The following is a 14,508-nucleotide window of genomic DNA, read 5'->3' on the forward strand; positions in this document are numbered from 1 at the left end:
ATTTCAAATTATTTCATAAACACTGTTATATAAAGTGTATATAAAATGCGCTTACATGTATTTGGGTGTTCTTCTGCTCCCACATTTTGCAAAGTTAGGCATGGCAATCATACGAAATAGTCACAGAAAAATGATAGTCATGGAATATTGATATATATTTTAGCATGTTTAATTTGTTCCGTTTTTCAGTATTTCGAGGAATAGTCTGAGCATTTTAATGTTTTATACATTAACTACGGAAACACGTTTCCTCCTGTCCTAGTTAAAATCGGGGAGGGAGTTTTCCGTGGGCGGCTCGTAGTCAATTTGAGAAATGTACAATCGAATTTGTTCAACGTGACAAAACGTCGTGGCTTTAACTGTTATTATTTAATATACAGCTTCTGTTGTGGCATGCATCTTAATTGATATGACGGCATTTCGTATAGCATTTGTGGTTTACATTTCGATGCCGTATGTTTGCTTTTCTATTATCAGAATGTAAATTTGTTGATTACTGTTTTCTGTTATAAGAAAGGTACTTTTGTACTCTAATAACTTAGTTGTAGTGGGTATGACAGACGTATATAGTCGGACGCTAACTCATCTGCCAACGAAATAATGATATTATCAGTCATTAATAACTTTAACTATTGTTTTATTTAAAAATGGCTGATGATTTTGCGTCTTGCTTATGGCTGCTGTCATTCCTTTCAACGATAAAATAACAGATAGTATTATCTATACACGTCAATATCGGTCAGTTTAAAAACTTGGCAGTTAGATAATTCACAGTTTATAAGCTGGGTCGACAATAGAATAGCTACTAGTCTGATAATAAGTTTATTTTTTAACAAGTTTATTTTTTATATACTCATATTTCCTAGTCAGAGAGCTTTCATTTATAGATTGCTCCCTGTTGAATATCTGGCTGTACTATCATAAAGGATGATATACTTGGCTAAATATACCAAAACAGTATAATAGTTACTTTTTACCTAAAACATTTTATCTTCAATGGGGTTTAGAACTTTTAAGTTAAAGTATAATCTCTAATACAGACACCTCTTAAGAGCGAACTATCTCCCTATAAAGACTTTTTTTCTCATTTGAAGTAATTCATAGTAAATTAACTTGTCAAGAGCAACGACTTCTGTATAACATATACATTTCCGTCTTTCCAGTGGTGTTCGCTCTAGATGTTACATTGTATATACAGTCAAATGAAAAGATATTTTGATGACTGAATGGGCTTAATCATACTTTTTTCAACTGCATTTTATATGCATATGATTACAGTGTTGCGGGATTCCTTACCAGAATCCTAGCAATAGTAACATACATGTATAGCCAGCTACTGTACATGCAATTCTTATAGTCTCTGTAAATGACCGAAAGAAGTGCCCCACATGAATCTGAGGCGGACAACGAATGAGCTTAGACGTGATACATGATACTGTCTCCAGTATAAATCACCATGTCACGGTGTTCCATTAGGGCCAGCTCCTGCTCCCTGTGAACGCGAAGCACGAAGTTAGGACGGTACGATGGCGAAGCGCGACAGTACGAGGATGATAACACGACAGTACGATGACGAAGCGCGACAGCACGATGGTGATAACACGACAGTAAGATGGCAAAGCGTGACAGTACGAGGGTGATAACACGACTTTACGATGGCGAAGCGGGACAGCACGACGGTGATAACACGACAGTACGACAAACAAACAATAAACAATTACAGTTGAACTTCAATGGCTCGAACTCGGATCTTTCGAACACCTGGGATCGCTCGAACTCTTCGCCCGGTCCCGAATTTTTTCCTTCTTTATTCTATATAGTTCTACCTCGGATCGCTCGAACTTCGAAAATTCGAACTCTCGAACAAATTTGGTGGTCCCCTTGGCTTAATTACAATGATAATTACACCTATTCTGTCGAACTGACAATTTGTCGCCGGAATGGCTTGTGATTACAAAGTTTTTCACACCTCTGCCTGACATTAGCCAAGCTTCTCCTTTAACCGGTGCGTGCGTAATTTTCACACGCTTATGTAATTAGCGTCGGTATACGACAAACAAATTAAACAAAGTGACTTTCGTTCATTGTAATGCTTTAATGGGCTTTGATTTATACGAATAAAATTATCTAAAATAATTTAGCAATATCTGTCTTTATTTTTTTCTGCATAAAATCGGGAGATCCGATGTCAACTTTCATACTGCTTTCGCATGGCTGAACAACTTAGTAAAGGACCCGGAAACGGGTGGATAGCTAAGTCGGCTGCTGGAAAGCAATATATTTGATAATATTTGTACTTAACTATGATTCATAAATGTTTGCTATTCATGTCTTTCTATTTGATGCTGTCTTCACCAAAATTCTTATTATAATAATTATATTAGTGTTTTATCTGTGTTTTATTTTCGTATCTATGTCATGTTTGAAAATAAATAATAAATCATATTTCAGCGTTCGTTTTTAGCTCGACTATTCGAAGAATAAGTAGAGCTATCCTACTCACCACGGCGTCGGCGTCGGTGTCGGTGTCGGCGTCGGCGTCACACCTTGGTTAAGTTTTTCGTACCAGTCCACATTTAGACAAAGTCTTTTGAGATAAAGCTTTGAAACTTTCAACACTTGTTTACCATTATCATGGCCAGTTATAGGCAAGAGCACATAACTCCATCAAGGATTTTGGCTGAATTATGGCCCCTTTTGACCTTGAAATCATGGTTAAGTTTTTCGTACCAGTTCATATTTTGACAAAGTCTTTTAAGATAAAGCTTTGAAACTTTCAACACTTGTTTACCATCACCATGGCCAGTTATAGGCAAGAGAAGATAACTCCATCAGGGATTTTGGCTGAATTATGGCCCCTTTCGACTTAGAAATCTTGGTTAAGTTTTTCGTACCAGTCCATATTTAGACAAAGTATTTGAGATAAAGCTTTGAAACTTTCAACACTTGTTTACCATCACCATGTCCAGTTATGGGCAAGAGCACATAACTCCATCAAGGATTTTGGCTGAATTATGGCCCTTTTTTGACATAGAAATCTGGGTTAATATTTCGTACCATTCATATTTTGACAAAGTCTTTGAGATAAAGCTTGAAACTTTCAACACCTGTTTACCATCACCATGTCCAGTTACAGGCAAGAGTACATAACTCCATCAAGGATTTTGGCTGAATTATGGCCCTTTTTGACTTAGAAATTTTGGGTTAAGTTTTTCGTACCAGTTCATATTTTTTGTAAAGTGTTTGACATATGGCTTTGAAACTTTTATCACTTGTTAAGTATAATATTTTTTTATCTGTAGGAAAGAGAACATAACTCTGTCACCTATTTTGGCAGAATTATGGCCCTTTTTGGACTTTGAAATTGGTTCTGTTTTCATACAAGTCCATGTTTTGTCAAAACTATTTGACATATGGCTTTTAAACTTTGAACACTTGTTTATCATTATGATTTCCATCTGTAGGCAAGAGTACATAACTATTTTGACTGAATTATGACCCTTTTTGGACTTTGAAATTGGCTCATATATTGCCATTTAGTGCAAGACTTATTGAAATCAAAGTAATACAGGAACATTGTTCGTCTAATCTATTTATTTCTTTTGTCTGAATATCCGTGGAAATATTTTGACCCCATTCTGCAATCAATTCTTCGAATAGTCGAGCGCGCTGTCATCAGACAGCACTTGTTTTATTTATCATCATATCATACACACATTTAGGTACAATATGACAATATATTACGATGTAAGGTTTGTAACACATCATGCCCTCGAATTCCCGAATTCAAAATGGCCGCCATTTGGATGACTCGAACAACGGAAAACTCGAACTAATTTCCACTGGACCCTCGAATTCGAGCTATCGAAGTTTGACTGTATGTTTCTTAGATATGTTTAGATTTCGTACTATTTACAGATTGTGTTCATTCTTCGAAGGAAGGCTTAATATAGTACCAAAATATAATTTTAAATTTGTCTGTCGGTATGTAGCCACTTTGTCAGCTCGAAACACTTCCGCCACAGCTTTAATGTTTAAAACTACTTGCCCAAAGTTAAGGTTAAATTCAAATCTATTTTCAACATGGTCTTATCCAGCAAGTATGGCATTGAACAAATATATAATGTTTGAAAATGATAAAATGAGTGAAAATAAGAGTAAGATTCTTGTAAAAATGCAGGAAAATTGATTTTCTCAATTATTTCAATGATTTACTCATTTCTTCAAAATATTTTATTAGAATTTATTAGAAGACCATGTAAACTTCATTATGTCAATAAGTTTGTATTACTGGTGACTTTCATGGTTCACAATTTTATGGACTTTTGAAAGAGAAAATGTTTGCCCAAAAACATATTGAGTCGCTTTAAATGATTAAAGGGATACCAATCAAACTTCACACCAATGTATAATGAGGTGTCAAGGTCAAAGGTCATTGCTATACCTCCAAGGTCAAGTTCACAGACCTGGAACCTGACTTAACTCTAATTCATTCTTGAAGACTCCGTTCAACCCCAGATAATTGATTTTATAACATGATTTCCTTATATAAATCGCCAGTCCATAACTTGTGCTATTGACCGGTTAACAGTTCAAGAATGATTCCTATAACATTGCATGTTTTTGTGATCAGTCAAGAAATATTAACTTCCGTGCTATAATCAATATTTTTTTCTTTGAGATTTTTAATGAGTAAGGTGGAAATTCTCTTGCATCATTACAACTCTAAACAAGTTTAATTTTTGTGTAACAAGAAAGGTCGGACTAAGATTTTGTTTATTTGTCGACACAAAGTGGAAGTGGTTCTGGTACAACTTGTAAATGAAGAAAATGGAACCAATGTCTTCTGTTCACCTCTTTTTATGATCGTAAGAAGCGACTCATAGAGTCTGAATATTTTGTGTAATTCAAGCTGGAATAGAATTTGATCCATTACCTCATAGTTTTATTTTGATGTAAATCAGATTTGCAACCAAACTTTTTAGTTCTGTTTGGCGCCATTATAGCCTGTACGGTGTTGGTGCACCGTAAAATCCAGATAAAATTAAAGGTCCGTCTAGATTTATGACAAATGGTAAGTTCCCGACTGTTTCATAAAAAAGTGAGTTTGTGCATCTACGCTGTATCTGCTTATTTAACCTATAATAACAATCAGATATTTCCGTCATACTGAAGAATTGGATAAAATCGATTCTGTTATCTTCCCTTGTTTATTAAGTTCAACGCTCTACACAGTTGTCTCCCTTCCACCGTATAATTAAATAAACAGATCAATATCGGATATTTTAGCGAGGAGCGCAGAACGATATGCTTCGGCTATTTCCGTTTAACATATCTACGGGAGGTACCGAACATAAATACCAGGATTGAAAAACGTGGGAATAGGGAACCAGTGTTGCACCTCAAATTGGTAGCAACGCGTTTTGGTAGTCACTACCAAAACGCATTACACTCAACGAAATTTGGTAGTTTACAAAGTTGCAGTACCAAAATGCGTTGGATATGTACACAAAACGGTATTAATAAAAATCTCATGATTTACAAAATAATTTTTTTTGACAAACGAACTCTATTATTTCAAAGAGAGTCATGATGGAACTTAATCGCTCATCCGACCATGACCTTTTTATCTTGAAGATATATTCAGTCAAGCAGGACCATTGGAACACACGTGAGTCTAACTTTGACATATATTGAGAGATATTGAAGGAATTTGGCACAACTGTTTACCACAATTATTTGATGCGTCGTTCGTATGACCCGACCCTTGGACAGGTTTCACAAACGCCTATAAGTAAGTATAGACTGTTTGAGGTTAAAATTCAGCCAATTTACGAGAAAAGGTCACATAAAACGGTTTGTATAATACCTTTAAAAGTATATGCAAGTTAGATATGCAACCAATATCCACCAAAAATCTTTAAAAGTTTTAACTGTTGTTTAATATTGTGAAATGCAATTAAATAATCCAACCCCGTAGTGAATTAATTTGGAGGGTTACCGAGGTTGGCTGAGTAAATATCAGGCACTTGAATTTTTGTATACCGGACATAACTTTCTCGTATTTGCTGCGGGAAAAACCTTTCGTTCTCCCCGGGTTGTAGGATTGCCGTTGGACTGAATGCATAAATGTACACTCCTGAATTATTACATCTGTTTTAAAGTTGAGGTTCAGTTGCACATTAGCTTAGAGTCTGTCCATTACCTTATTATTATAGCTAATATTCAGGATAAATACTTTATGCGACTTGGAACGAGAACCATATATCACATTAGGACCTCCATACAGGTTTTAGAGGTGGCGTCGGTACCAGCGTCCAAGTTGGTGTCCGCTTATAGATTTACATGTAAAGAAATCCTTTGCCAGAAAATACTGAAAGTTTAGCACGAGAGAGTGCAGATCATTCGCCAGAGAATACTCAAATGTATCCGACCTACTTTGTTATGCACTGTCGATTCGAAATAACGTCGCAAACGTAACAAGACGACATGTCGCTAGCAAGATCCAGACCCCTAGCTGGAATGTCATGGTCGTATACAAAGGTTAAAGATACAAGGTCATGCTTCTGGTCGCTCTACCTAACAAATTTATGCAGAGATGGATTTTCAGATAACTGCACGCATATTTTTATTATAGCAAAAAGACGTGTCATAAAGACCAAGGTCAGACCAAGAGAAGGTCAAAGACTAAAGATGATTTTTGTCAGCTGTGTAATATTTTCATACATGTACGTAACTTGGCAGACACATTCATCATATTATGACGATCTTAAAGGTCAGTGCTACACTTCCGCTGAGGACTGTACGTACTTTTTGTCACATTCATTGTTTTACTTGTATGAATGGGCGGATACTGGATATTCGAGTAACTTTGCAGAAAATATTTCAATAACTAGACAATGTGTTGCGTGCAAGACTAGCTCGACGGCATGGAGCACCAACATCCTAATACCAAAATTTGCCTCCATGCCCTAAGGCTAGCAAGTTGGCTGCCGGAATCGCACTGTTTCCCAAAATGCCAATGTATTCTTACGCCTTCAATGTGCTTATCACTTTGTACTCCTGTAAGACACGGCACCCAACATCATCAACCGAGAACAGTTTAACTCCAGAGTTGGTAAAAAACATTTCTCTTACAGAACCATGCTCAGTTGCCTTCTAATAAAGCTTAAAACATCGCTCTAAAACAAGTAAATACGTAAGGGGAGCATTGTCACCAAAAAAAAAAAAAATAAAATAAAAGAATAAAAAGTAACTTCCTCATGTTTTATTTTTCAACAATATCTTAGGTTATTCCTACGTGCCTCCACACATTTGGAAGGCCGATTGCTTTACATCTGAGCGAGGAGTGTAAATCCAAGTTTTCAACAAGGAGCTTATAGGCCTACGCATAGATATCTTGACCCAAATTCCACTAAGGTTTTAAAAATCAGAGAGAGACCCTGTCGATAGTGTATATCTGATAGATTTAGATAATACAATGTACTTTTCATAGAGTTGTCGACCCATATCTTATATGTTATGTCGAATCCCAAAGTGATCCTCTGAATAATGTTTATTTCACGGAGTTATTGATCCAAGTATCATTGACTCTTAGACATATTTCTTACTTTTTTCACATTTGATTTATGATGTAACTAGACCTATATTTTCTATTGCAAGACCGATTATATCTTTGTCAACTTTTTTCTGCCTTTTTCATCCATAAAACCATAAAAGTATTATAAATGCAAACAGAGCAGTTTCCTTTCTTGCACGGGCAAGTTCAAGTTTCACTTTGTCTAATACATGCCAGAGTTTTATGATTGCTAAAAAATATGACTAGTTTCACAACTTCTTCTACAGGATGATCTAAGCTCGCTTAACAGCACGGGTTTTGTACGGTTTTGGAGCACTTGTGCCTTGCTCTAAAATATTCTCGAAGGAGTGTTTGACGTTATCGTCTTCTCTACAGAAGGTAAATCGCTGTAGCAGATTTGTAAAGATCAAAAACATTTCCATATTTGCCAAAGATTCTCCTAAACATATCCGTGGACCTGGAAATAAATGTCAGACTCAGGATTTTTGTTAAAGACTAGATCTGAAGTAAACAATTAGGCGTCAGTACAAAAGTTTCATGCTTAAACTGTATTCGTTTTAGATTCAAATCACATTTTATCAGAAGCAGTTTGCGTATTTCAAATCATAACAGGAAATAAGTTTCTAACGTGAATGAACATAGAATCTACATGTAAAGTTACTGAAGCAGATGAAATGAACCTTGGCAGTTCCCTTATACCATAACGTTGTATTCACATACATTGATAAACAGAAATAAAGACTAAATATATACATGTATGATGTCATAATGGGATGACGTTACCTATTGAAAACGGGATCAGAGCTGGATTTTTCTTCAGTTTCCCGCCTTCCATAAACCTCTCAGGACTGAAGATTTCTGGCTGGTCCCAGTGGCGCGGATCCATATTGGACGAGTATAAATTGGCAATAATCAGAGTCTTCCGCGGTATAAAGAACCCTCCGAGAGTAACATCAACATCGGTTGTGTGTGGTAATGACACTGGTGCTAGAATGTAATTAAACGATGGGATCAACATTATTTGCTTCGTTATATTTATCACATCTGATCAAATGCAAAGATGTATTTCACAACGGTTAACTTTGATTTGACGAGCAGGAGAGAAATTTGTCTTTTTCGTCAATTCATTGTATACAATATAGTGACACATGTAACTAGAGCTGCTTTTGAGAAAAGCGCATGTCTCCCACAACTGCCTAATCATCTGAATAGTTATGAATCTGAGTCAGCTATACACCAATACATGTATCACTGGCATCTGTGTACAGAGTGATTTTCGGTAATTAAAGGGCCATAAGTCTGAAAAGCCTGGGACGACTTGCCTAGGTATCGAACTTGGCCAAGGACTTACTTGCAAACACATTTTATTCAAGTTTGCTTAAGATCGGATGAGAAATGTTCGACTTAGAGTGCGGACAAGTGTGTATAGAGAAAAATTCGGTAATTCAAGGGCCATAACTGTGAAGTGCCTGGGGCGATCAAGTTGGCTCTTTATCAAACTTGACCGAGGACTATTTGGTAAACACGATCGGATGAGAACTGTTCGACTTAGAGCGCTGACAAGAGTAAATAGGCCAATTTTCGGTAATTCCAGGTCCATAATTCTGAAGTGCATGGGCGATTTGACTCGTTATTGAACTTGGCAGAGGACTTATTGGTAAACACATTTTGTTAAAGTTTGATGAAGATCGGTTGAGAACTGTTCAACTTTGAGCGCGGACAAGATTTGTGACAGACACATGGACACACACATGGACTCACATATACAGATAGCAGTAAATCAATATATCTCCACCACTATGTGGTGGAATACATAAAATCAAGCTATTCCCTGTCGTGCATGAAGGCAAAATTGCAAAAGTACCCATATTTTTTAAAAGAATTGGACGGCAAAGAAACAGTTAAATTTTCACCTATATTTGCCATTCTTTGTATTTCAAGCAGCGTCGCTTCTATATATGGCAAGGAACCTCTCTCTGCCCATGTAACAACCTTGTCACCACATTTCTGTAAAGCATTAAAGGGGGGCTAAATTACACATTGTACTTGAAATTGATAATACAGAAAACAGATATTGACTTTTTTCCGCTGAGTTTAACGTTAGGCTGACACAATTTGATAGTAGAAAAAGACATTTGTTGCCCTATACATGCATTATTTCAGGTACGAGCATGCACTTGGGCCGAACCACCAACCTTTCCGTAAGCTACCTGGACAGTTTACTCACATGAAATAATTCTGGACCCAACTCGAGGGTTCGAACTCGTAGCGAAAATAGACTAGCAAATCGAAGTCAGCGACTATATCCAATGGAGGTCCCGAAGATACTAATGAACCTGATTATTCGAATATAAGACATCGAATACTTAGACAATATGCAAACGACAACTTGACAAAAATTGGACACCTGGTGTGTTTTAATGACGAAGACAAATGTTTTAGGTACACAGAAGCCTTGCAGTCATCATCTAGCTGGTGCCGGGAAACTGTTGTATACGGTTTTCCCATTAATTCCTTGTAAACAGTCGAAGAACAAACAGAAATAGTTCTAATTCCTAACTTTCGTGTGACCTTTGCTAATAGAATGGTGATTAGTCTACCTGATGACCAGGCATACAAATCAGTTTGGTGATCAATTGTATATTGTGTACTTGTCATTGGTCTATTTTAAAACTGTCCTTAATCCTTAACAGCAGCCGCGCACGCCCGCTTAGCTCAGTAGGGAGAGCGTTGTCTACGGATCGCATGTTCGCGAGTTCGATCCCCGGGCGGGGCGTATGTTCTCCGTGACGATTTGATAAAAGACATTGTGTCTCAAATCATTCGTCATCCACCTCTGATAATTCATGTTGGGAAGTTGGCAGTTACTTGCGGAGAACATGTTTGTACAGGTACAGAGTCCAGGAACACCGGTTAGGTTATATGCCCGCCGCTACATGACTGAAATACTGTTGAAAAACAGCGTTAAACCAAATCAATAGCAGCCAACCAGATGCTGGGTATTTGAGACAGTTTCAAGTTTATAACTCCTGTTCTAGAGTTATAAAACTTTCTACACTCAATACATCAGACGGGCTTCGTGAAGTTGAGCAATGGCAATCAGGGTGGCTAACCCACGTGACTGATTGCGACACCTCTAGAGACCAAATATCAGATCAGTGACTATTTTACGCCTAACAAATGTCTGAATTATTATCTCCAGAGCAACAGCACTTCTAACAGCAATATTTTGGTGTTGATTATTTTGTCATCAAATAATGTTAAGCGTACCTCAAATATTTCGTCTTGACATTTTTTCTGTATATCCGGGTACTCTTGCATATAAAGTATACACCAGTTGATTGTATTTGACGTTGTTTCAGATCCTGCTATAAATAGATCCATGATCACACGAAACATGTTTCCCTCTGAAACAAATTGTTGAAAGAGAGAGTGTAAAAGAATATAAATACACGTTTCTTTTTGTTTAAATCTGGAGAGTCATAGGAAACACGATGTTGGCTAATTAATCCACATGACTGTGGTGTCAGTGTAAAAATTAAACTCGGGTTAAAAGCCTAAAGAAAGTATTTTGGTAAGTCTTAATTTGTGGAAAGCGAAAATGTTAACAACATATTTTGCTTTTTACGTTGGGGAAGGACCGTTTACTGATGTTGCAAGAACTTGTGGCCCAGCCCATTTGCAAATTTTTGTTCGTATATGTACAGTTGTTGTTACATAATATTATAAATGTGAATAATAAGCAATACAAACATAATTAAAACAAGCTTTTACGTTAAGGTATCAACATTAAATGAGGCAATTTCGTGATATCCAATTTAAAATATAATTACCAACTCAGTATTGCATTTAAATATTGTCTGTCTCATTTTTGAACTTGATAGTGGACACGTAATGACATTCGGCAATATCCGCGCGAATATGTATTCTCGTTATTTCGGAATTCTTCGGCCATACTGAAAAAATTATTTGTTTCCGTAACAACCGAAGAATGCCGAAATCACATACGGAGAATACTTAATCGAACGGAAAATGCCGATTGACATTACCGGCATTACCAATACATACTGTTGAAAATATTTTCGTCAGAGTTTTGAATTTTTGCTTGCAGATACAAATCTATGAAATCTCGTATGTTCTTGTTGTCAAACGTGCTCTCATGGTCGCTTATCTCGCCGTAAATATGTCCTTGTATCCATGTTATTGTACGCAGGCGATTCTGCCAACTTTTGTAAGCCTGTGTTTGTAAACAAGTTGCATCATACTATTATATTTTTTATTAAAGATGGACTGTCCTACTCATTTGCCTCTCTCCGATGTGGGTTTTAAGCCTAACATTATAGAATTCTTTTATGTCAGGAAACCATCTAGGTGGCTTACGGAATCTCAGAGGTTCTACCCAGGTACCCGCTTTTCATGAAACAATCCTTGGCGGGGAACTTCACTAGAACGTGGAAAAATAGCTATATGACCCATTACTTGTGTCAGTGTGACTCTAAACCGAACAAAAAAATTTCAATCGCAGGCTTCGTCTAAAGGAATATTTTGCTTCAAAAATAATAAATGACAGCGAATGCGAGAGCGATGATAACAATGCAGATACAGATAATTATCATGGTCTTCCATTCTACAATAAATCTCAGTCATCTTTTACTCCTCCAGCTGGTCGCGATATGTACTTAGACTTTTATATAACAGCTGTTACTGAAGAAATATTACAGAATTGTAACAAGAAAAGACGATATAGTAATATTTCAAAAACTGAACTAGATTCGCTCAGAAAATTATCTCAAGATGAATCGATTGTTATCAAGAAAGCTGACAAATCTAATACAATTGTTATAATGAACAAGGAGGATTACAAGAAAGAGATTCTGAGGCAACTTAGTGATGGAAAATATTATGAAAAACTTAAACAAGATCCTAAAGATAATATTCTTAAGAATATATCTACATGTATTGAAAGTATAGAAGAGACAAATAGTAATGTAACTAAGGAATTTGACATGTTTCCAGAGTCTGTTAGAACTCCGGTATTTTACGTGCTGCCGAAAATACATAAGACTCCCGACAGCAATCTACCGCTAAATTATCCCGGGCGACCCATTGTGTCGGCATGCAGCTCGCCCACGGAGAACATTTCAAAATATCTTGATTATATACTCAAACCGCACATGATAAACTTACCGTCTTATATTAAAGACACAACTGACTTTATTGAAAAGATTAAAATTTCAAATTCAAAAGTAAGGCTACTTATTTAGTGACACTAGATGTTTCTTCTCTATACACAAACATACCGCACAGCGACGGAATAGACGCATGTAAATATTTTTTGGACGAGCATTGTCATGGAAGATTGAAATGTGACGATGTCGCAAACCTCATTAAACTTGTTCTGCAAAATAATTATTTCAAATTTGATGAAGATTTTTATCTCCAAAAAATGGGTACTGCGATGGGCAGCTCAATGGCACCATCATACGCATCGTTATTTATGGGAAAATTTGAACAAGACTTCCTTAGAAATCGAGATCTACAACCGACACTTTGGCTGCGTTTCCTGGATGATATTTTTATGGTGTGGGATCATTCCTTGGAAGAACTAGAACTTTTCATCAGAGAGTTAAACAGTTTTCATCCTGACATAAAGTTTACGCATACTATTTCACAAGATTCGCTCTCGTTTCTAGATGTAAATATATCCAAGGGAGAGAATTTATGTGTTGAAACTAACATATATGTGAAAGAAACTAATAACCACCAGTACCTGGACTATACATCATGTCATCCCAAACAATGTAAAAACGGTATTCCGTATAGTCAAGCAAAACGCTATAGACGTATAATATCAGATGATGACAAGTTCAAACATTCATTATCACAGCTTCGTGAATTCTTCGTTGACAAAGGTTACCCACATGATGTGTTAGACCATGCCTTCCAAAAAGTAGTCAATATATCTCAGCAAGAAGCTTTACAGACTCAAGTTGGGGACAAAAATAGTGTAATTCCTTTTACTATTGTGTATGATCCAGCACTTCCACGTATTGGTAACACTATTAATAAATACTGGAGTATTTTGAACCTATCAAAAAGCTTTACAACTAAATCCATTTATGAGAAACTGTAAACCTGTTGTTGCCTATAGACGTCCGAAAAATTTACAAGACTATTTGATAAGTTCAGAGTTCAATAAGCAAAGTGATAAACTTTATCTCTCACAGAGATGTAATGGTAGCCGATGTTCGCATTGTACCAATATCGAAACAGGTTCAGAATTTACCAGTCAAATGTCTGGTCAAGCATACAGTTTACATCATAACGTAAACTGTAAAAGTAACTGTGTAATTTATTTGATTACTTGCAAAAAATGTGACAAACAGTATGTGGGACAAACTAAGCAACCTGTATCAAAACGCATGAACAGTCACCGATTTGATATTAATAGTTTTACTGACCCTACTTTTTCCTCAATGGTTGCATCACATTTCAATTTACGAGATCATTGCTTAAAGGACTTTTCTTTTATGCCTATTGATGTTGTAAGAAATGACATTGATCGTCTCTGCAAAGAAACAGTGTGGATACATAAACTGAAAACGCTCTATCCAGATGGTTTAAATTCTAAAGTTTTATTTGATATTAATTGACCAATCAACTAATTGTATTGATCTACATATTGTAATGCCGAGTATATCGTTGTTTTTTCCTATTTCTGTTTTTTATATACATAAGTATTGGAAATTTTGTATAAACACTATCCGACAATTTACTCGGTATGTTTGTTAAATCCGTTTAAAGGAACGTTATTTTTAATTTATTTAACATTGTAAATAATGTAGATCTAAACTTTGTATACATTTTACCGCCTTTTTACGCGACGTTGTTTAACGACGTCACGTCCGTTGTTTTTATTGTTATTCTTC

At 36.2% G+C, this 14,508-nt stretch overlaps 2 protein-coding genes across 2 annotated transcripts in view; one reads left to right on the forward strand and one right to left on the reverse strand.

Moving 5' to 3' along the window:
• LOC123537368 (branched-chain-amino-acid aminotransferase-like) overlaps nt 1–14,508 on the forward strand; it is a 363,414-nt gene that overhangs the window by 185,826 nt on the left and 163,080 nt on the right. The window lies entirely within an intron of this gene.
• LOC123535806 (cytochrome P450 2J4-like) overlaps nt 1–14,508 on the reverse strand; it is a 74,650-nt gene that overhangs the window by 49,404 nt on the left and 10,738 nt on the right. Inside the window, exon 3 of the mRNA XM_053527787.1 lies at nt 8,363–8,566. Within this exon, the coding sequence (XP_053383762.1) occupies nt 8,363–8,566 (204 nt within the window). The remainder of the gene's footprint in view (nt 1–8,362; nt 8,567–14,508) is intronic.

The sequence above is a fragment of the Mercenaria mercenaria genome, chromosome 17 (genome assembly GCF_021730395.1).
Source record: "Mercenaria mercenaria strain notata chromosome 17, MADL_Memer_1, whole genome shotgun sequence".
In the NCBI taxonomy this organism is placed as follows: domain Eukaryota; kingdom Metazoa; phylum Mollusca; class Bivalvia; order Venerida; family Veneridae; genus Mercenaria; species Mercenaria mercenaria.